At 41.1% G+C, this 23,795-nt stretch overlaps 2 protein-coding genes across 12 annotated transcripts in view; one reads left to right on the forward strand and one right to left on the reverse strand.

Moving 5' to 3' along the window:
• Ubap1 (ubiquitin associated protein 1) overlaps positions 1–1,828 on the forward strand; it is a 51,038-nt gene extending 49,210 nt beyond the window's left edge. For 10 of the 11 annotated variants that reach the window (XM_078047761.1, XM_078047758.1, XM_078047756.1 and 7 more), the window contains 2 exons: positions 96–197; positions 710–1,828. In XM_078047761.1, the coding sequence (XP_077903887.1) occupies positions 96–197; positions 710–850 (243 nt within the window). In that variant the 3' untranslated portion in view covers positions 851–1,828. The remainder of the gene's footprint in view (positions 1–95; positions 198–709) is intronic. The other variant, XM_078047753.1, reaches the window with a different exon arrangement.
• Positions 1,829–3,590: 1,762 nt separating this feature from the next.
• Positions 3,591–23,795, reverse strand: part of Kif24 (kinesin family member 24) — a 63,229-nt gene continuing 43,024 nt past the window's right edge. The window contains exons 7-13 of the mRNA XM_005326198.4: positions 19,071–19,192; positions 18,094–18,199; positions 13,599–13,670; positions 10,459–10,568; positions 5,644–7,878; positions 4,795–4,888; positions 3,591–4,271 (exon numbers count right to left, since the gene is read on the reverse strand). Of these exons, the coding sequence (XP_005326255.2) occupies positions 4,131–4,271; positions 4,795–4,888; positions 5,644–7,878; positions 10,459–10,568; positions 13,599–13,670; positions 18,094–18,199; positions 19,071–19,192 (2,880 nt within the window). The 3' untranslated portion in view covers positions 3,591–4,130. The remainder of the gene's footprint in view (positions 4,272–4,794; positions 4,889–5,643; positions 7,879–10,458; positions 10,569–13,598; positions 13,671–18,093; positions 18,200–19,070; positions 19,193–23,795) is intronic.

Consider the following 23,795-nt stretch of genomic DNA (forward strand, 5'->3'; position numbering starts at 1 on the left):
GTGTGGCAAGGAACACACTTCACACTAGCTAGTAAGACTCTTGGGAAACACAGAGGAGCAGCAGTAGGTGCTCAACTCCTTGTTTCTTTCCTTAGATTCTCGACTATCTCTTTGCACATGGACAGCTTTGTGAGAAGGGCTTCGACCCTCTTTTAGTGGAAGAGGCTCTGGAAATGCACCAGTGTTCAGAAGAAAAGGTGGGAACCTTTATGCTTCATGGGAACCTTGAAGGAGGGACAGAATAGTCTGTCCTGGTTTTCTCCCGTGGCTCACAATCCCCTTTCCTTGACTATAGGCAGAAGTAGTGAGGGGCAGAATCTCCCAAGTGTCAAGACAGACTGAGGCCAGTGTTTGGCTTAGATGAAGCACTAGGTTGAAGACTATCTAGAATCCCAGGGAAGAGAAGATTGATTTGGGCTAAAAGCCAACTTTTAGACTTGGCCATTGTTAGTCTGACTTACTCACTTCTTGGAGAGAGCAACTATGGATGGGGGTGGTGAGACCCAGAGAGAAGTCGGCAAAAATGAGTTGGGACTGGGCATGGCTCCTGAAAGACAGTGGGCTATGGCATCAAAAACCTGTCTGCCCTGGCTTGAAGCAATGGTTAAAGGAGGCAGATGCCTCCCCAACAAGTATTGCTATGTACACACTGAGCTGTTTTGCGTGGCTGGACCTTTTTGTTTAATTTGTATTCTCTTTTGTCTCTTAGATGATGGAGTTTCTTCAGTTAATGAGCAAATTTAAGGAAATGGGCTTTGAACTGAAAGACATTAAGGAAGTTTTGCTATTACACAACAATGACCAGGACAATGCTTTGGAAGACCTCATGGCTCGGGCTGGAGCCAGCTGAGACCAGGCCCTGCCCAGGCCCTGCCACGGAACCACCACCCCCCAGAGGCCCTGCAGAGCCCACATGTGGGGAAGAAGGGGCACACTTCTGGATTTTCTTTTGGGGATTAGAAGATCAGGTGTGGAGACTGTGCTTGCCAGTCTCTGTGAGCCTAGGCTCTGAGCTGGGGAGAAAATGGGGAAGATTTGGGCATGCCCCAGACTTTTCCTGGCTCCTTCCATATTAAATGTATTTGTATTTGAGAAGTGTCCTTCCCACTTTGACCCTCCTGAGAGACTACTTTGGTCTTTCTGGGGTCTCTACATCCTCAGTAGAAACCTGGTCTAGCTGCCAACAGGAGTGGGGAGAAAAGGGAGGGCTAGACTTAGTGCTGCTTTGGGGTTAGATGCTTCCCCCACTACCTGCACTGGTGGATTGAACTCTAATCCAAGTTGAGTACGAGAAGGTTCTTCCAGGGTTTTGTTCTTTCTCCCTTTAAATGAAGTCTTAGTGTTACACTGGTTCTATAATGTCTCTGAGGTACAAGGAAAGCACTTTTCCCCAAGGGGCCCAGTTTGCCTCTTCTGCCAGGCAGTCACCATACTTCCCTGTCTAGCCTGTTTCTTTCAGCTTGGTTTGGACCACAATCCTCTGCTGCCCAAGGACTTAGAGCCCTGCTCTAGGAAACCTGTTGTCAGTTTGAGTAATCATTGGCCCCTTCCCAGCACACTGAATGGGTTGAGAAAACAGGCCACAACTTGGTGGCCTAGCACTAACCCTCCCCTGTTATCCTTGAACAGCCTCTTCCTCCAGCCCTGCTTTAGGATGACACATGAATAACACCTAGGTTTAGAAATCACTCTCTTTGGTTTCTTTTGTATTATGTTGTACATCATTATAGATCTAAATACAAAGGATATACAGCCTTGATGAATCTAAAATAATTTGCTAACTATTTTGATTCTTCAGAGAGAACTAATAATAAAAGTCTAAAAGGTATCCTGCTGTGTTAACTTCTTTATTGCCAGGAATTGTTTTACTGAAGAGGGTGGGCTGGTGGATGAGTAGTAAGGGGAATTCCTGGGGCTGGAAAAGGACGGAACACATGCTTTCCTGGTAGACTGGGCATTCAGGGAAGTCTCTTAGGAAATAAGTCCTTTTTCCTGTGAGCAACACCAGGCATTTATGTTTTGTGCCACAGGCAGGACTGCATTTTAAGTGCTTCCCTAGCTCTCAATGGTGCTCTTGTATCTGATAGAATTCATCCCTAATGTTTCTTGTCTTTATTATTCCTATTAAGTCTCTGGGGATCTTGGCTGGGAGTTAGATTATGGTTTTTAGTAATAATGTGAAGGGCTTCAGAGCCTTAAACTGGAAACAGGATGCACTCTGGTGGTCCCATCTAGCCCCATCTGAGGCTGACAAAGGATGGCTACTACAATTTGGCTATTTAGCTTTCCTTTAGCTTTGTAAGTCCTCCTCTTATAACCTCAAAGTTATCCTTTACTTGAGATTGTTCATATGGTAATGGACTTTAAGGCCAAGGCTGTGACGTATGAATCTGTTTTATTCAGTGTGGCCTCTAGAAGTGATGGGCACCTGGAGGCTACTTTGTTTTCCTTGTCTTGAGCTTTTTCCTAATAAAAAGATAACGCGGGAGCAGAACTCAGATGAAAGGGTGTGTGTGTGTCACTATAGCTCACAGCACTCAATGCCAAGATCTTAAATACAGGCCGTTGAATACAAATGGTCAACAAATACGTGAAAAAATGTTCATCTCTAGCAATTAGAGAAATGTGAATTAAAATGAGATTCCATCTCATTTCAGTCAAAATGGCAATTATCAAGAATACAAATAACAATGTTGGCAAGGATGTGGGGAAAAAGGTACAGTCATACATTGCTGGTGGGTCTGCAAATGGGTGCATCTACTATGGAAGGCAATATGGAGATTCCTCAGAAAACTAGGAATGGAACCACCTTTTTACCCAGTTATCCCACTCCTCAATATATACCCAAAGGACTTAAAATCAAACTCTGGTATATATACACAATGGAATATTACTCAGCCACAAAAAGACTAACTTTTGCCAGTAAATGGATGGATCTGGAGACTATCATGATAAATGAAATAAGGCAATCCCCCCAAAAAATCAAAGGTTTAATGTTCTGATTTGTAGATGCAAACACATAACATGGCAAGGGGGGGCAGGGAGGAGGGAAGAATTTCAGGGGATTAGAAAAAGGGGAATGAAACAAAGGGGGAAGGGATAGGAATAAAAAAGACAGTAGAATGAATCATAATTTTCCTATGTTCATATATAAATACATGACCAGTGAAACTCCATATCATGTACATTTTAAGAATGGAATCCTAATTGGAATAAGTTATACTCTGTGTATATATATGTCAAAATAGACTGTACTGTCATGTGTATCTTAAAACAATTTTAAAACAACAACAATAAAAAATAGGCCCTTAAGAGTGGCAAGCCAGCATGTCCTGGAAGATAGTAAGCCTAGGAGATAGACTTGCCCGAGATCCTCTAGCTCTTCAGTTTTCCGGAGAGGAGCAGGAAATCAGCTAGGCAACCAGAACTGCCATAGAAACAAAAGGACTAGCATAGGGAGGTGCTGATCACCTCAGCAAAAGGTTGAAATGGGGACAGAAAAGTACCCACCCTCTTCTGCTTTGGAACTGGATTGTTGGAAGAAAGGGTAACTATAAACACAAAGCCTGCCCCACATCTGCTATTAAAGATATCATCAAATCAAGGTTTATTCATTTTACATTTTCAAAAGTAAATCTACATTTCCAAATCAATCTCCAAGGGCCAATGGGGCAGAGCTCACCCTACTGCTGCCCTGCTAGCACCTATGTTTTAGGTTTTTTGTTTTTTCCTTTGAAGACTGAAAGGCACAGAATTCAGCTAATAAACACCCTCCCTGGACTCAGCATATTCTTCCTTAGCTTGTGACCTCTGACCTCCAGGTTACCACTGATTACCCAACTCTCTGATACTCAAACTTAGGAACACCTATGTGTTCCCACAATTATGGGTCATTAAGCAAATGCTCTTGGTGCCCCAAAGGAAAGGGAGAAGCATTAAGTTCTTCAGCCCGACTCTGAGGGAACAGGGCCCCATCTAAGGCCATGTGTGGCTGGGTGAGGATAGGACAGGTGGGACCAGCGAGTAGCTTCTGGTATGTGCAAGGAGGACGTGGCAGAGGCCTCCACCTGCCCCTGAAAGCCCAACACTGACTCCTATACTATCTCTACTATCTGGTATAAGATTTTTCTCTAAGACACTACTGTTCTCTCAGGGGCTACAGCTGGCCTGTGGTAGGTGAGGTACAGCTGCAGCTGGCTCCTCAGACTTTGGATGCACTTGGATTTCAGAGCCATGATTTCATCCAGCTGGGTCACAAAATCTTCGAAATCCTGAGAAAGGGAACATAGGACAAGTGGAGGTTTGTTGGTTCTCTGTAAGATCATCTTTTCTAGTCCCTCTTTCTTCAGGAAAACTCAGAACTCAGATCCTCCTCCAGTTGAAACACCTGCAGGACAGCTGCTATGGCACTGGATAGGGCTCACTTCTCTGCCTTTGAGACACTTTATAGGAAGAGAGGTATGTTGTAGAACAAAAGGATATTGAGGTAGAAGTACCTAGTCTGTATATTGTAGGCAGCAGACTGGTTCAGTCACAGGAGTCCCAAGGCCACTAGGGAGGCAGAATGACTAGGAACAGAGGCTGAAAACTTTTAGTCTTGTCAATGGGCAATGTGGCACCATCTCCCACCTGGGGCCAGACTCTCTTAAGCTATCTCAGAGAAATGACAAGAGGAGGCACAAGGCCTTGATAGTGGTTAGTGCGTGACAGTAGACCCTTACCCACAAGTACCACATCAAACTGGCCACAGGCTAACTTCCCAACAGCCCATGATTGTTTACCAAGGCTACTTACATTAGAAGACAGTTGGCTTATTAGGGTCTCTTCCCTGAAGCCCAGCTTTGCCATTTCATCCAGTTGTTCTTGGTGTGCATGGATGACCACCTGCCTGGAAACACCAGAGAGGAAACTGATATTCCTGACCTCCTATTTTCTCAGGGCAGCTTTCTCACATTGGTCCTTACTTCCAAGCTGGGAACTGACTCCACCTAAAATTGCCAAGGCTTTGACTAGAACCGGCTCCCCACCCCTTCCATCTCCCCTGTTCTTTTCTCAGGACTAGTTAAGGTATTAAGGAAACCAACAAAATACCAGGAAAGAGATGGGCTTCTTAAGCTGTCCCTGCCTCCCCAGCTATAGTGAAGGAGAGGGCTGGGTGCTGCTTCTCCAAGGAGCTGCCCATTTCCCATGGCTTCCCTGAGAAAGACTCTCAAGGTATGACCACTGCAGATGGTACACTCGGCATAGGGTCTGCTTTCATTTCTACTTCCTATGCAGGGTCCAAGACCAAAGCAGGAGGCTGGAGATAGAAGCTGAGGGATCTGAAGTGTTTTATTAGTTATTGATAGACCTTTATTTATTTATTTGTTTATATGTGGTGCTGAGAATTGAACCCAGTGCCTCACACATGTGAGGCAAGTGAGCCACAACCCCAGCCCAGGATCTGCCTTTTGTCAGACTCTAATGATGGGTAGAGACCACAGAGCAGCAAGATTGTTAAAGCCTCCAGAAATAAACATGGAGAGGCAAGCTCCTCACTGTGCATCTCTGCATGACCTTAGCTTTTTCCATGACAAATTATTACCTGGAGCAGAAGTGGGGATGACAAAGGAGCTCATGTTTTAGGGAGAAAGTCCAACTTACTGTGCTTGTTCCAGGGTGGGCTGATTGAATGTCTCTGTGGTCTCAGGAGGGCAGTTAGGGACCAGAAGAGAATCTGGCGATGCTAAGCACCTTGAGATTGGCTTGTGTTTGAGCCACATAATGTCCTCTTTGTAGAAGGGCAACTTGATGGAGTCTGTAGACAAACCAACCTCCTGCCAACTGAGCCCTGTAGGATGTTTTCTCTCCTGGGTCCAGGGCTGATCAGCCACATCACTGCTTCCTGTTCGTGTGGTAAGTGCAAGTCCAGAATGGGGTACACTAGTATGTATGGTGGAGAAGGGCTTTCCTGGGAAACCCCAGGAACCATCCAGCTCTGTCTCCTCAGCATCAGTATCACACTGCTTGCCACACACATGTTCCTGGGAGAAGAGTGCAGTTTCTCTACTCTGGTAGGCCTCTCCCAGGTTTGCCTCCCTGTTGGGCAGCTTGTCAGGTAGGTGCTGGCGGATAGGTGATGGGGACAGAGCTGGAAGACCACTACCAGGCTTATTGTCAGGGGGAGATGAAGACAGCCACAGGTGCCCAGTTGTTGAAGACACTGGCAAGGCTGCCTCTTGATCATTAGATGACACCGTGTGGCCCACAGCTGGTCCCCCTGTGCTCTCTGCCACTAGACTATGCACAGCCCCCTGGGCCAGTTGTTTCAAAGGAGAAGGGCTGTCATTATCTGGGGTCTCTAGGAGGGACACAGTGAGGGGAGCCATTAGTCTTGATGGATATTCATAGCATGTGCCTAATTGCCCTCCAGAATCTTCTCCTTGTACAGGGATACTATTTTTTACTATTCTGGTCATCTGAGTGGGATTGTCTTTACTGACTTCTCTCAATGGGGTGACTGTATCTCTTTGTTCTGGGGATCCAGAAACTGTAATGTGGGATGGCGAGAAAGAGAAACCATCTTCCATGGATGGCGAGCTGTCTTCAGCCTGCCCAGGAACCTTACTGCTGAAGGTATCCTGTCTTAAGTCAAAGGCTGTGCCTTCACCTTTTTTCCCACTGTATACAAAATCTACCCGTGAGCAGGAAGGCTCCTCTGCTGGGTTGTCTCTAGAAGGCCCGATGGAGGTAGAGTTCTCTCTGCTCCAGTCCAAGTGTACCTTACTTGGGCTTTGGCTGTGATTGAGTGCTTCTCTTCTGTGGCTTACTGGGTCCTTGGAGTACACCCAGCTTTCAGTTAGATCCTTTTCTTCACCATCTGACCTGGAACTAAAAAACAGGCTCTGCTGCCTTTCTGCTACCAGTTCCTCAGGACCTTGATCTCTCTTCTGATGAAGGAAGAATGAGCCTTCACTTTGCTCCAGGGTATTCCTCTGCTTTGTGGTTCTCTGATTGGAGACATGTGAAAAAGAATCTTCACTGAAATCACTGTCATCTAGGTCCTCAGCTTGGGCTCCATCCTGACTCTCAGAGAAAGAATGGGCTGGAGGAGGGGTCTCATTCTGGAACTGACACTCTGGGGGCCTGTACTGGCATAAAAACTTTTCCAATGGTTGGTATTTTAACTTCTGTTGAAGAAGAGGTGGCTGCTGGAACTGCTGGTGATAAAAACGCAAATGTTCCTCCCTCTCTTTCTGATGTGGAGGGATGTTTGTCCAAGCTTCAGAAGTAGGCCTGGAGGGCATGCTCATCTTATTGTCCTGACTGCCCTCCTCGAAGAGGTGGCTATTGCTAAAGGAGAGTTCAACGCGTGACACGAGCTGTTTCTGTACTGGCTGCACTGGCTGCACTTTCTTGCATTTGGCGGGCAGCTTTCCATGCCCTGTGCCTTCTCCTAGGCCTGGTATCCTGCCTCTCCACTCAAGGATGGTCTTGTTGCCAACTTGATTTTTCTCAGAGCACAATGGAATTGACTCTTCTGCCCCCTTTTTGACCAAATGTTCAGACCGCAGGGTTCCTTTGACAGGGCTAGTCTGCATGACCCACTCCTGGGGAGGACTCCCTCTGGAGCCACCCCTTTTACCAGGGACTTTTGGTATAGAAGCAAAAGGGATGTTAGGGGTATGGCTGGCCAAAGGATGGGTCTTCCCCCTTGTGGAACCAGGTGCCACTGTAACTGACTGCTGAAGCCCCAGCTTGACTTTTTTTGGAGAACACTTGTCCCCTGGCAGGGCCACAGGGGAGTTCTGAATTCGTTTTGGAGAAGAGTTTTCAGATGTCTGATTTCGACTGGTAGCTGAAGTGCAACACTTAATGCCTTTCTTTAATTCTTTGACTCTGTGAATAATAACATATTTAATAGTAAATATATGTTCTATAATTCCTTTTCCATATTTTCAAGGAAAACACAAAATAAGAAGAGTATTATAAGGATTGGTAGGTTTTTTGTTTGTTTAAATCTGGAAGAGAATAAGAGGAAAAGGGAACATTCAATTTTAGCATGAGATACCCCTCTGAACTTTAATAAAAAAAAGCAACATCTTCTCCGAGGATATAAGCATGCACCCAACATTCCATGATCAGAAGAGTTTTGGAAATTGACACAGCCCCATATAAGGGACAAGCCAAGGATGCAAGTCTCAGAACTACACTGTTCACACAGGGCCCATCCTGTGTGTCCTGAAGATGAGCCAGATCAGCAGTTCATGTCTACCACTCAGCTGCAGTTCCACAAACAGAGCTCTTTTTTCCTGAAAATTACCCCCTTGCAGGCTCCTCTAGGAAAATGAGTTCCCTCAAACCAACTAGGCATTTCAGAAGTCAAAACCTCAAAAAATAAGCAGGACTGTGCAAATTCCATTAAGGGAAAAATGACTTGTCTATTTAAAGGTTTCTCAAATGTTAGCAGTTGACATTTTGCACTAGGTAATTTTTTTTTTATTTTTTGTATTGGGGATTGAACTCAGGAGTACTCGACCACTGAGCCACATCCCCAGCCCTATTTTGTATTTTATTTAGAGACAGGGTCTCACTGAGTTGCTTAGCCCCTTGCTGTTGCTGAGGCTGGCTTTGAACTCATGATTCTTCTGCCTCAAGCTCCGAAGCTGCTGAGTTTACAGACATGCACACCACTGTGCTTGGCCCAGGTAATTCTTTTTTATAGGGTGCTGCCCTGTGCACTGTAAGATGTTTAGCAGCATCCTTGGTCTCTGGTTTCTACCCACTAGATGCCAGTAGCATTTCTTCCCAGTTATGACAATCAAAAATGTCTCACCCAGCTGTGTGCAGTGGTGCATGCCTATACTCTGGAGGCCGAGACAGGATTGCAGGTTAAACATCAGCCTCGGCAATTTGAGGCCCTATCTCAAAATAAAAAAATAAAAAGGGTTAGGGATGTAGCTCGGTAGTAAACACCCCTGGGTTCAAACCTAGAACAAAACTAAAGAAAAAAAAAAGTTCAACCCACTATAAGAGACACATGTGACAACAGGCTAAAGAGAGGAGAGATGCTAGCAGATACCAAAGTCATCTGAGAAAGAGTCCTGACCTGCCGGGTATGGTGGAAAATGCCAGTGATTTAGGAGGCTGAGGCAAGAAAATACAAGTTTAAAAAAATTTTTTGTGTGTGTGAGGGACACTGAGAATTGAACCCAGAGGTGCTTTAACACTGAGCTACATCCTCAGCCTGCCCCCTCTATATTTTAAGACAGAGTCTCACTAAATTGTTTAAGGCCCTGCTAAATTGCTGAGGCTGGCTTCAAACTTGCAATCCTCCTGCCTCAACCTCCTGAGCCTATGGGATTACTGGGCCTAGCAAGAATTGCAAAGTTTGAGGTCAGCCTCTGCAACTTAGTGAGACCCTGTCTCAAAATAAAAATAAAAAGAGGCTGGTGATGTAGCTCAGTACAAGAGAGCTCCTGGGTTCAATCCCCAGTACTCAAAGAAGAAAAAAAAAAAAAGAGAGGCCTGACCAGGCATTCAAGAGGTACTAGCTCTGCCACCAACTTCTGATAAACTCTTGGAAAATTCCTGCCCTTCTCTGGGCCTCAGTTTATATATGTCCAGGTTAGTCCATTCTAACAAAGCTCTAAGTGATTCTGCCTTCACAAGTAATGTCTATTTTTGTGTGTGCAAGTGGTACTGGAGATTGAACCCAGGAGTGCTTTACTACTGAGCTACATCCCCAGCCCTTTTAATTTTTTTATTTCAAGACAGGGTATCATTATGTTACCCAGATTGGTCTCAAACTTGTCATCCTCCTGCCTCAATTTCCTGAGTAGTCAGAATTACAGGCATGTGCCACCATGCCTGGAAGTAATATGTATTCTACCTCTTACAATTAGGGCTGAAGTCAGCAGGAAAAAAACTCATTGAAGCAGGAATAATGGCACACACCTGTAATCCTGGCAACTAGGGAGGCTGAGGCAGGAGGATCACAAGTCCAAAGCCAGCTTCAGCAGCACAGCAAGATTCTAAGCAACTTAAGTTGCTTAAGTTGCTTAGTAACCTGTCTCAAAATAAAAAAATTAAATAAAAGGGCTGGGGATTAAGCTCTATGGTAAAGTGCCCCTGGGTTAATCCCCAATACTAGAAAAAAAAATAACAACAACAACAAAACTGAGCTGACCAACTCAGATTAATATTTCACTTTCCAGTAGTCACTGAAAAGCCACTTATGGAGTCAACTCCCAAGTAAGGGGATATATCATCTTCCTCTTGTCATAAGTGCAAAAGCAGGGCCTACCAGGTCACATTCTTCAAATCACCAGTTTCTCCAAGAAGGTTGGAGAGCAAAGTGAGATCTCTTATTTGTGTGAGACATGTGCACAAATATCCCCCCCTTTCTCTCTGTCTCACACATGCACACACACACACACACACTCTCTCTCTCTCTCTCTCTCTCTCTCTCTCTCTTACCTGTCAGCATAGCGTAAAGTATTTAGAGTGTGTTCAGTGGCCACATGGCTTGGTGAGATGTTAGCAATCATACAAGTTTTGGCATTGCCGATGAAAGAGTCCTTCAGAACCTGTCCAAAACAGAAGGTGGGTTAGTGAATGAAGTCTACCAACAAAAGGCATATTGACTACTTGTGTTCAGGACACTGGGGCAAAAAAGGCAACTCACAAAAGAAGAAATACAAATGATCAAATGCAATAAACAGAAAAAGGTACTAATCTCACCCTTAAGAAATACAAAAGAGCCATTTAAAATATTATATACTTTTACCCATAAAATTAAAAAAGACCGATGAATATCCTGCCCTGGTGCAGATCCAGATAAATGGGTACTCTCCTATTCTGCCATATGCCATGTACCATGACCTGGCACAAGCTTTCCAGAGGGCAGTGCAGCAATATGAAATAAAAGGTAAAGAACATGCACATCAAGGTTTTTATACTGAGGGACTTCTCAGTTGACAAAAAAAGTATACATGGGATATTCATTACAAAATTACTTAAAAACAATTCTAAAACAACCTGGGAGTTTGTAAGTAGGGAACAAACTAATTACAAATTGAATGCAACAATTACAAATGATTGTGTATATCTGTACTCAGGCACATGAAAAAAATAATTAAAATATAAATCCCCTTTTGGGGGGGGGCAGAAATCAAAACTCTGGCCTCACACATGCTAGACAAGGGCTTTTGTCACTGAATCACACACCCAGGTATCTTGAGGCAAAGTCTTGTTAAGTTACCCAGGCTGGCCTAGTTCTTGCAATCCTCCTGCCTCAGCCTCCTAAGTAGTTATAATTAAAGGCATATGCCATCCTAAACTTAAATCTTTGAATAACAAAACATATGATCCCATGCTTATGATTAGATCGACATGCGGAGTTAAGTGCATAGAAATGTTCACTAAAGCTAGGCATGATGGTGCACACCTACAATCCCATTGACTCAGGAGACTGAGGTAGGAGGATCACAAGTTCAAAGCCAGCTTCAACAAAATAGTGAGGCCCTAAGCAACTCGGTGAGACCCTGTCTTGAAATAAAAAATAAAAAGAGCTAGGGAAGTGGTTCAGTGGTTAAGCACCCCTGGGTTCAATCCCTGGTATGAATAAAAGGGGGAAAATGTTTTAAATGTCACAGTGTGGGAATCAAATTCAGAGAACACCAATTCTGACTAGCATGGAGTTGTATTAAAATAGGTTCTGTCCCACGTCCTGTGGTATTACCAAGATCCTCTCCTACTAGTCTGTCCTCTAATGTGCACCATACATAGTGCTGAAAGGAATCAGGGAAGACATAAATATCTTCACAAATGTTTGTACCTAGGCAGATCTGTCCTCATGTAGCTCTTCTGCAGTTATTATGGATGCTGATTTAATATCCAAACATTTCCATGATAGGAAAAAAAACCAAGAAAAAATAATTATCAATATTTCCACCACTTAGAATAAGAATAATCACAATTAATGCTTGTGTAGTTTTGTTTTTATTTTTTCATTGTTTTAAGAATGTGCCATTTATTTCATGACACATTGCCTCTGTTTTTACACAATTCTTAGTATTATGCTATAATTTTAATAAAGAGCAAATAAATCTCAATCCAATTTTAAAATAAAGATATACATTAAATGTATTTATTAATTTGTTTAATACATTATGTTGTCTTTGAACAATGAACTTAATTTTGGTACATAGCACATTTGTGTTTTGTTATTGAAATGAAGAAAGACATACTGCACCTGAAAATCTGCCCTAAGTGATTAAAACCATGACAGTGACAGATTTCAATCAATTAGCAAAATCAAAATGTTCTAGAGTTTTTCTGATTATTTATAATAAAAGTGAAACAAGATTAATACTCAACAGGAGAGAATGTTTCTGTTTTTTGAGACAGAGTTTTGCTATGTTGTTATGTTATTCCTGTACTCAACAAATCCTACTGCCTAAGTCTCTTGAGTAGCTGGGATGATAAGCAAATGCTGCCATCCCCAGCTGTCATTTTTTCCTTATTGCCTTTTTTTTAAAAAAAAGTATTTATTTTTTAGTATAGTTGGACACAAATACCTTTATTTCACTTATTTATTTTTATGAGGTGCTTAGGATGGAACTCAGGGTCTCAGTGTGAGGCAAGCACTCTACCGCTGAGCCAAAACCCCAGCCCCGCCTATTTCTTAAACTATAAAAACAGCAAGCGGTCAAATCATACATACTCTCATAACATGTAAAGTTACAGTTTCATCTTTACCCCCATTGTTATTCTTGAGATAATCTAATGCTGTTTCTTCTGCATTTTTAAAAATATTTTTCCCTGTGTGATTACACATATAGTAGAAAAATGCTTTAAGATCACACAGGCAATCAGATTATTACACTGTTCTACAGCTTGCTTTTTAACATCATAATAGATCTTGGTTATCTTTCTTATCAGTACATGTAGAAAGTCTCAATTTTAAAAACTGTAGCCATTATTTATTTATTTATTTTTATACTGAAAACACTGGCCTAAATCTTATAGCCAAGAAATTACCAACTACAGCTTACACCACTGTCTTTAAGGGCTCAGAGGCTCCATAAATGATGAAGTTGTGGCTCAGTGGTAGAGCACTCCTCTGGCATCAGTGAGGCCCTGGATTGAATCCTGAGCACCACATTAAAATAAATAAGTAAAATAAAAGTATTGTGTCCAACTACAACTAAAAAATAAGTATTTTTTTAAAAAAAAGATAAGTCTCACTGTATTGCCTACGATAGTCTAATTCATGAGCTCAAGCAAACTTCCTGCCTCAGCTTCCCAAGTAGCATGTCACCACACCTAGCAATAGTTTCTTTACTGGAAATAAACACAAAGGTGGTAACCAGAGGGGCATAGCTGCCTCCTGGGGCCCCAGCTGCCCTATGTTGAAGGTATCTCTGCCTGAGTGAGCCCTCACTAGAGGCTTAGTAGGTTTGAATGTTCCTGGAGGGAATGTAGCACTTCTCTTCTCCCCACTATGTCTAACTTGTGCCTTGCTGGCAGTGGACACTCTTCTGAATGAACACAGAAATGGAAGAAGGAACAATGAATGAACCAGAAAAAAACTTGAGGTTCACATTTAACTTTACCTGAGTTAATTTGCTCTGCCTGAAGGGAGTATGGGTATGTTCCTGATCCAGTGCTCGGATACATTCCTTCAGCTGCAAAGTAGAAGAATAGCAAGCACATCAAATATCACAAAGTGAGTAACAGATTATTTTTTTATGATGGTGGAATGCATTACAATTCTTTTTTTTAAAATATTTATTTATATAATTAGTTAGTTTTCGGCGGGCACAACATCTTTATTTGTATGCGGTGCTGAGGATCGATCCCCGCACTATGGCTTGAGCCACATCCCCAGCCCCCATTACAATTCTTATTACACACATAGAGCACATTTTTTCATTTCTCTGGTTGTATACACAGTATATTCACACCAATTCATGTCTTCATACCTGTACTTTGGATAATAATGATCATCACAGTCCACCATCATTAATAACAGATTATTTTTCTTAAATAAAAAAGACTTAGACAAGCTGGCCCTAGGGAAGAAACTGTCACTTGTCCCTAGACATGGCCCTTTAGTAAGAAATGTTCATTGGGCTGAGGATGTGGCTCAAGCCGTAGTGCGCTCGTCTGGCATGCGTGCGGCCCGGGTTCGATCCTCACCACCACATACAAACAAAGATGTGTCCACCAAGAACTAAAAAATAAATATTAAAAAATTCTCTCTCTAAAAAACAAAACAAAACAAAACAAAAAAAACCTTGCTTTTTGTCAAGAGCTTTGTAATGTTGTGAACAACCAATAAAAAAAAAAGAAAGAAAGAAAGAAATATTCATTGACCATTACTGGGGTCAGCATAGACCTGGATTGAGCAAAATGCCCATTAGAAACGGTGGGGAGGGGACTGGGGTTGTGGCTCAGTGGTAGAGTGCTCGCCAGCACGCATGAGGCACTGGGTTTGATCCTCAGCACCACATAAATGTAAAATAAAGATACTGTGTCCACCTAAAACTTTTCTTTTTTAATTTTTTTTAAGAGAGAGAGAGAGAGAGAGAGAATTTTTTAATGTTTATATTTTAGTTTTTGGTGGACATAACATGTATGTTTGATAGAAGCCGGGCCGCATGCATGCCGGCGAGCGCGCTACCGCTTGAGCCACATCCCCAGCCCCCACCTAAAACTTAAGAATAAACATTTAAAAAAGAAAAGAAATGGTGGGGAGGGGTGGGCTGGGGTTGTGGCTCAGTGCCATTAGGCACTGGGTTCGATCCTCAGCACCACATAAATGCAAAATAAAGATATTGTGTCCACCTAAAACTAAAAAAAAAAAAATATATATATATATATATATATAAATAAAGAAATGGTGGGGAGGGGGCTGGGACTGTGGCTCTGTTGTAGAGCAGTTGCCTACTACATACGAAATGCTGGGTTCAATCCTCAGCACTACATACAAAAATTAAATAAATAAATAGATAAAGTTATTATGTCCATCCACAACTAAAAATCGTTTTTTTAAAATTACTTATTTATTTTAATTTGTTATATATGATAGCAGAATGCAATCCCATTCATATTACACATATAGAGCACAATTTTTCTTTTTTTCTTCTTTCTTTTTTTTAAAGAGAGAGTGAGAGAGGAAGGAGAGAGAGAGAGAATGTTTAGTATTTATTTTTTAGTTCTCGGCGGACACAACATCTTTGTTGGTATGTGGTGCTGAGGATCGAACCGGGCCGCATGCATGCCAGGTGAGCACGCTACCGCTTGAGCCACATCCCCAGCCCTAGAGCACAATTTTTCAAGTCTCTGGTTGTACACAAAGTAGTTTCACACCATTCATGTCTTCATACATGTGCTTAGGGTAATGATGTCATCTCATCCCACCATCTTTCCTACCCCCATGCCCCCTCCCTTCACCTCCCTCCCCTTTTCCCATGTGTCCTTCTCCGTCCTCAGCTGTGGACATTTGGGTGGTTCCCCTGTTGTGGGTGCTGCTGCAGTGACCATTGAAGGCAGAATCCGTACCCGGACATGACCTGCCCTGGATCTGTCTAAAGTTCCTCCATTCTTCCCATGCGCCCCACCCTATCCCCATTATCAGTCATCATCTCAAATCAAAGAAAAGATTCGGTCTTTGGTTTTTTGGGATTGGCTTACTTCACTTAGCATAATATTCTCCAACTCCATTTACCTGCAAATACCATGATTTTGTACTCTTTTAATGCTGAGTAATATTCCATTGTGTGTATATCCACAGTTTCCCTATCCATTCATCTACCGAAGGGCATGTGGGTTGGTTCCACAATTTAGCTATTGTGAATTGTGCTGCTATAAACATTGATGTGGCTGTGTCCCTGTAGTATGCTATTTTGAAGTCCCTTCGGTATAAACCAAGGAGTGGAATGTCCATTAGAAATGGTGGGAGGGGGCTGGGACTGTAGCTCTGTGGTAGAATGCTTGCCTAGTACGTGTGAGGCTCTGGGTTCGATTCTCAGCACCATATACAAAATAAGTTAATTAATTAATTAAAGTTATTATGTCCATCCACAAAAAAAATATTTTTTAAAAAAAGAAATGGTAGGGAGAGTGGGAGAGCAAGATGAGGAAGGAGAGGTCTTCTATTTCTAAGTCAAGCATATAGGCTAAAAGGCAATAAATGAGAAAGAGGAAAGAGGAAGAAAGTAATCCCTTGGAAGTATCAGTGAGGGATTCTGCCAAGAGGAGGAAAATTAGCTTCCAGAATTTGCTGTGGCTGTTATTGGCAACAGTCATAAAGGCCCATCATTGCCTAACCTCTATCCAGGAAGCTGCAGGACATAAAGTATAAGGCAATATCTTTCTGTTTTAAAAATCAATCCAGTATCCCCCAATTTTAGCACTGGATAGATTTTCCTGAAGGAATGAAAAAATAACTAAACCCTGCCTCTTACATCTTCACATCCAAGTAGTACAATCAATACCTACGAGAGTCCTTGGATCCTTTCTAGCCCTGCTCAATCAGAATGGAATGGTCAACAAAGTTTACTAAACACTAAGGAACCAAGGGAAATGCCCAGGAAAGAAATAAGGCTACCTTTGTATACCTTACAAAGCACAATATTTTGATACTACTCTAGAAGGTCCAGGCCCCTTTGCATGCTTGTTCCCCATATGAAATAGACAAAGTCAAGTCACAAAGGGCATATGACTTCATAGATATTTCTTTCCATGTTTCATATTTGATTCCTAGACAATTGTTTAAAATATTAGAATCACATATTTTTTGGTTAGAGGTGGTGGTTCCTCAGACAATTCAATCCATCTGAACCTGGGACTCCTAATCTATAAGGTAGGAATAAGAGAATTTGCTTAACTTGCGTTACAGAGTTGTTGGGAAAACTAAACTGACATTTAGCAAATGCTAAAAATATATTGGTTTTTTAGAGGAATGGTTGGTGGCAGGTGAAATTAATGGTACTCACATATTTTATTTAATCACTATATCCAAATTATAACTTTGGCAGGGATACCAAGAATTCAACTCAGGGGCACCCAACCACTGAGCTACATCCCCAGCTCTATTTTGTATTTTATTTAGAGAGAGGGTCTCACTAAGTTGCTTAGCGCCTCACTGTTGATGAGGCTGGCTCTGAACTTGTAATCCTTCTGTCTTAGCCTCCTGAGCTGCTGGGATTACAGGCATATTCTATCATGCCCAGCTGAAAATATAATTTTGCATGCAATAAACATGCAAAAATATTAGTGAGATTTTTGCATGCTTTTTTTTGGTAATAAGTCTTCAAAATCCAGACTAGCCACACTGAACAGCACAGATAGAGATTTAACCACATTATAGGAAATACAGAGGGAAGAATAACATATTAAACATCAGCATAGGGATGCAAGACAAGTGACCATTTTTTTTTTAAATACATAGATATAGAAAAAAATAAGAGGGAGGGAGGGAAAAGCAATGTAGGATATTGTTTGCATGTTAATTTGAACAAGTTGACAGTAAAAAGACATTTATGGGAAACCTGCAGAAATTATAATATATACTGAAAAACAGATAACATTAAAGGTATGATGTTGGTATTATGGTTATATTTTTAAAAGTGTCCTATTTTTGAGGTATATAATGAAATATTTATAGAAGAAATGACTTGATGATGAGGATTTTCTTTAATATAATTTGACAAGGGGAAAGTTGGGATTGTTTACTTTTTCAAATGTTGATAACTGTTGAAGCTGGGTAACAAGTATATGGAAGATCATTATAGTATTTAATCTACTTTGGTAGATTGAGGAATTAATACAATTTTAAAATTTGGAGAAAAGGAAAAGCTTACTAAGCTAGTAACTTGCGGAAATATTTTTATTCCTACTTGGCAGGGATTGACCAAAAAAGAGAAGGCAGGGAGAGAAGAGTTGCCTAGCATTGCTAAGAGCCCAACTTTTCTCCAGTCCAGGAATTCTTCTGCCAGATGAGAACACACCTGTTGCTCTAATTTCACTCCATTCTCACCCATTCTGGTTGCATGTAAGAGGTAACATCTCTCAAGAAGGATTTTTAGATTTTGAACAACTTACAGCCAGAAGACTCTGGTTTATTTCTGCACCTTCCATCTTTGTCTGTCTATCTGAGTCCCTGGCATCTGCTGCTCTTTCACTGCCAGCCAAGTCAATAAAGGAGATCCTAGAGAAAAGACACACCAAAAATGACTTTGAGGTTTTTTTGTTTTTCTTTTTAATTTTTTAAATTTTTAAAAATTTTGATATTAGTTGACATTCTGTAACTTCAGGAAGAAATTAACACTGGCTATCCTCAGGAAAGAAAAAAACATTACTGTCAGCTTTCCCAAAACACGGATCTGTCAGCTGCTATTGGAGCTGTACACATATACACTTCTATTGGTTTATTTGTGAGAAAGTAAGACTGAAATTGATAAAGTACTCTTCCCATAAGGCTAAGTGACCATACTATAAATCAGTTTGGTTATCATTAGGTAATTAAATAGAAACTTTTGTAGCTGCTTTCCAGCAAAAAAAAAAAAAAAAAAAAAAAAGAAGAAGAAGAAGAAGAAGAAGAAAAGGAGGGAGGGAGAGAGAGAGAGAAAAAAAAAAGACTCATTATTCAGAGGTGAGACAGGCTCATCTATCAGCATGGCAGAGTGTTTGCTAAGCACCAGAGAAGCAATGAATGTATCCAATTGTCTTATGGCTTTTTCAAGAAGAATGGATTAAGTCCCCCCCACCCACTTCTTTTATGGCTTGCAAGCTTTCTGAGATGCATTCCTTGCTGTTTCTCTGATACTGTGTTTCAAGTCAGAAGCAATCAATGTCCCTTTTAATAACTTAGGATTGACCAACAATAGGTCATTATTTCATGGTCAATCAATTGATGGCATTTTGGTACAATGATTTATTTCAGGGCAAACAACTCTTCTCTGTATCCTCCAAAATGAAGACTTCCATGATGGCATGGTGTCCTGTTGTTGATAACAAATATTTCAAAATCACATTAAGGAAAGGCAGACAATGCAATTCCCTGCATATTTCCAGCTCACCTGCCAAATGTCCTCTTGGCTGAATCTTTGATCTGAATTTGGATGATAGCATGAGAGCGGGAGGAGTCCGCATTAACTCCAGTGGCCCCAGTGCTGCGCTCCTTGCTGCCCTTTAAGATCACCTGAAAATAAAATACATAGAATGACTTCCCCAAGGAGCAAACAAGCCCTCTGGCTCCAAAGAGTTGGCAAGTAAGCAGTACAGACCAGACATATAATTTTGCCAGTATGATGCAGTTTTTTCTGTCCAGGTGGAAAGCTGCCCAAACACTAAATCATACAGAACACGTACCCAATGGCAATGAAAACAATGTGGAATACTGATCTCGTGGGAGAACATTCAATAGCTCAAGAGCTAATTTACTTCTTGATCTCATATGCTCTTTTTAATAGCTTTGATGGATTTAGCCTAACTAAAATCCCCGGGGCATACTTGGCTCCAAAACAAAGTCTTATAATATTCATCTATCTTAGTAACTGAAGGACAGAAATGCATAACAAGGAATGACCAATCATATCTACCTGTTCTATCAGGATGCAGGCATGAAGCATGCCAGGCCTCATATGTAGGAACAGGGAAGTGATGAGTTATTTTGATTATCATGAGCCCATGACTTCCCTTGAGACCAATCCCCCCACCCCCAATTGGGAATAAAGACTAACTGCAATGTGTTTCAAAAAGCCTAACATGTTGAGGTGAATTTTTCTGGCTAAATGCCTATTAGTGTAGGTGTGAAGGAATTTCTGGTTCTAGGTCCAGTTTTTTTCAGTTTCAATAACTGTCTACTATCACCATACCTTTCAGAAACTGTGGAACAGCTGGGTGTGGTGGTACATACCTATAATTCCCACAGCTTGGAAAGCTGAGACAGGAGGATTGCAAGTTCAAAGCCAGTCTCAGCAATTTGGCAAGGCCCCCAAGCAACTTAGCAAGACCCTGTCTCAAAATAAAAATTTTAAAAAGGGCTGTGGATATGGGCTGGGGTTGTGGCTCAGTGGTAGAGTGCTTGCCTAGCATGCATGAGATGCTGGGTTTGATCCTCAGCACCACATAAAATTAAAAAATAAAGATATTGTATCCACCTAAAACTAAAAAATATTAAAAAAAGGGCTGTGGATGTGTCTCAGTGATTAAGCACCCCTGGGTTCAATCCCCAGTACCAGGAAAAAGAAAGAAAGAAACAAACTGTGCAATAAGGAAGTTAAGCTCTGAGGAGTAAAAACGAGGTAGTTTGTGAATATCAAACATCATCAAACTTTTGGAAATTACATACAACTGAAGTGTAGAGGTTAAGTGAAATCTAATAGTAGAGTTCACATGCCAGCTCTACTATTTGTGCAAACCACCTGACTTTTCAGGGCATCAGTTTATTATCTATAAAATGAGAATCTTAAATGTTAAGTTATGAGGACTAAAAAAGATAATATATGTAAAGCATTCATTACTACTACAATTGGCACATGGTAATAATAAATGTTAATTAAAAAATATACTAAAGAACATCTTTGTGTAAGTTTCCCTAACTTAAATGGTTTCTTTCTATAAATATAAAATACAGCTTTATAAATCAATGTGAGATGCCACAAGTTCTCCGGTACAAGCTAAACAAAAAGGAAAGGAAGGAAAAGAGGGAGGGAAAGAAGGAAAAAAAGATAATTTACTTGGGAGAAATAGAAGTCTAGGAATTGAGCAAAATTAACGCAAACACCTTAAAAATCATTAGGCCCACTTTTCCTCTATGTCCTTCTCAAACTCCCCCCTCCCTATCTAAGGTCTACTGGACAAGTTTCAGTATCTAGGTTCTTTAGAATGTTATATGAGTAGTGAAATGGGAACTGCTGCAATAGAAAGTAGAGACAACTACTGAATTCTATGGTGCCGGGAAATATTCAGAGACTTTAGAATAATATATGTGACAAACAGAGAGCCACTATCATAGTAATTAATCACCTCTTGTGCATTATCTCAATTCCTTCTATCATCCAATCCAATCATCTGTTATCCATGTTTCAAGCTCAGAAAGATAAAGGATATGCTCAAGGATACATGGCACTGGCACCCAGATCCATCTGGTTATAAGGCTTTAATCACTAAGCTTTCCTATGCAAATACCAAAGAAGGGCTATGTCCTTCTGTGTTAACAGAAGCAGTATGAAGACAGGTGCAGTCAGCTGAACTCTAGGGACTTGTGTTGCTTTGGAGGCATAGCCATACTTGTATTTTGCATCTTTATATGTAATCATATTGCCAAAGACAAACTATTTCATCATTTATTGGAAATAATACTTTCCCCCAGACCTATCATAAAGTTTCTGTGATGTATTGTCTTCAAGTTGCAATAGAAACTACTCACTTGCATCAGTTAAAACACACACACACACACACACACACAAAAACAAACAAACAAAAACAACCTCAAACCCTGCAAATCTCTAAAATTAAAAACATGCTCATTGGGGCTGGGGATATGGCTCAAGTGGTAAGGCGCTTGCCTGGTATGCGTGGGACGCTGGGTTTGATCCTCAGCACCACATAAAAATAAAATAAAGATGTTGTGTCCACCAAAAACTAAAAAATAAATATTAAAAAATTCTCTCTCTCTCTCTCTCTTTAAAAAAAAAATGCTCATTATGGGCTGGGATTGTGGCTCAGTAATAAGAGTGCTCGCCTAGCATATATGAGGCACTGGGTTCAAACTTCAGCACCACATAAAAATGAAATTATGTCCACCTACAACTAAAAAAAAATATTTTTAAAAATGCCCATTAATTGACAGAAAAAAAAAAAAAGATCTTGATCCCAAATTTGGGAACTGTGATGAAGCAGTGAGTCCTCTTTAAAATCAGGGAAGTCCTGGTCCCTATGTTGGTAAGATTGGGTAATCAAATACACATGAAAGGAGAAATTTTCTAGAGGAAAGATAATCCTATATGAAAAAGGAAGCTGCTGCTGCACAGACAGGCAACAAGTGGCCATGCCTGAGTGGACCTGAGGCGATCTGAGAGTACCACCTGAAGAAGACACTTCAGCCAACATGTGGGCAATACCTGAGACGGCACAGTGACACCTGAGTCAGCAAGTGTAGTTTCCAGTCAATAAATGTTTATGAGGGTAACTGTGTCAGATATTTATAATTTATGTCAACTTTCCATCTTGATCTTTGCTATTTTCTTGCTAATACAATACCCTAAGTATCACAGACTGATAAAACAATAATTTGTTGACTAACAAACTTTTTTCTGCTTTTCTTAGGAACAATACTTTAGAACAATATTTTAAAATCTTTCAGGATACAGAGGGTGACTTGAAATACACAGCCCCTTAGCAGCACAATTATGGCCCACACACAAGGAAAATGGATTTTCTCATAATGTTTGTTCCTGTCCCATTTAATTAGTGTAATCTCAGGGACAAAGAAAGCACGAGGACCAGATTTACCCAAAACTCCTATCAAATGAAGAATTGGCTGGGGAGAAGTAGGAAGAAAACAACCACAGGGAATAAGTGTGGGATAAATAATTTTCTTAGGATTCCATAGTTGAGGGAGCTCCAGACAACTTAAGAAAGCTCTCAGTCTCAAGGAAGCCCCAACAACATGTCTCATACACTTTTGTTCTGTGCCTTCCTCTGTAATCACAAAAAAGGGTCCTTAAAAACCAACCACAATCAGATGCTATCCTCATGTTTTGGATCCTAAGACACAGGAATCTGATAATCACAAAATATGAGGTCTCAGGCCTCATAGGTAAGCAAAACTTACCTATTTGTCCCAGGAAAAAGAAACTTAGAAAAAGAAATATACCAATGGTGGGCCAACCTGTCATTTCACTCACCCAAGTCCCAACTCTTAGCTTTGAAAAACCAATAATAAAAATTTCCGTGAACCCTGTTATTTGAGGTTAAACAGTCCTTTAAATATCCATTTTTTTAAGCAAATGATCTCAGTATCCTTTTTCCTACTTTTTCTTTTTTCGGGGGGCGGAGGTACCAGTCAGGGGCACTGGATCACTGAGCCACATCCCCAGCCCTATTTGTATTTTATTTAGAGACAGGGTCTCACTGAGTTGCTTAGAACCTTGCTTTTGCTGAGGCTGGCTTTGAACTCATAATCCTCCTCTGCCTTAGCTTCCTGAGCTGCTGGGATTGCAGGTGTGTGCCACCATGCCCAGCTTTCCTACTTTGTTAAGAAGAAAAATTTATCTCTAAACAATAATCTAATGCCACTATAGGTAGTATAGTATAGTGAAAAGTTCTTTAGAGTATGGAAATGGGCTTTAGACTATGATTAATCTGAGTCAGAATTTGGTTCTGTCAGCCACTAGCTATGTGATAGTTGACAATTTCATTCTCAGTTTTCTCATCTGTAAGATGAATTTTACAATATTTACCTGATTTTGTGATAATTAAAGGGAATAATATTTGCAAAAATCCTTAGCCAAGTTTTCAGTAGATAGTACCCAAAATGTTTGCAACTATTATTAAAACATAGTGAGAAAGAAAGCAGGAAAGATATAATTAGCCAGAGAGGCTTTAATTTTGGTGCTAATTGAAGGCATTTCTACAATACCAAACCTGTCTGCTTTCCCTGGTTCCTTGGGCTTGGTCAAAGCCTCAGATATTTCTCCCTGGAGTGGCATACTTGAAGCTATACTAAATGTAAGTCTTGTCAGGTCCTTCCCATCCTAGCCATCCCCCCTTACTCGAGCCAGGATTGTTGGATGTAC

This window comes from Ictidomys tridecemlineatus, chromosome 4 (assembly GCF_052094955.1).
Source record: "Ictidomys tridecemlineatus isolate mIctTri1 chromosome 4, mIctTri1.hap1, whole genome shotgun sequence".
Lineage (NCBI taxonomy): Eukaryota > Metazoa > Chordata > Mammalia > Rodentia > Sciuridae > Ictidomys > Ictidomys tridecemlineatus.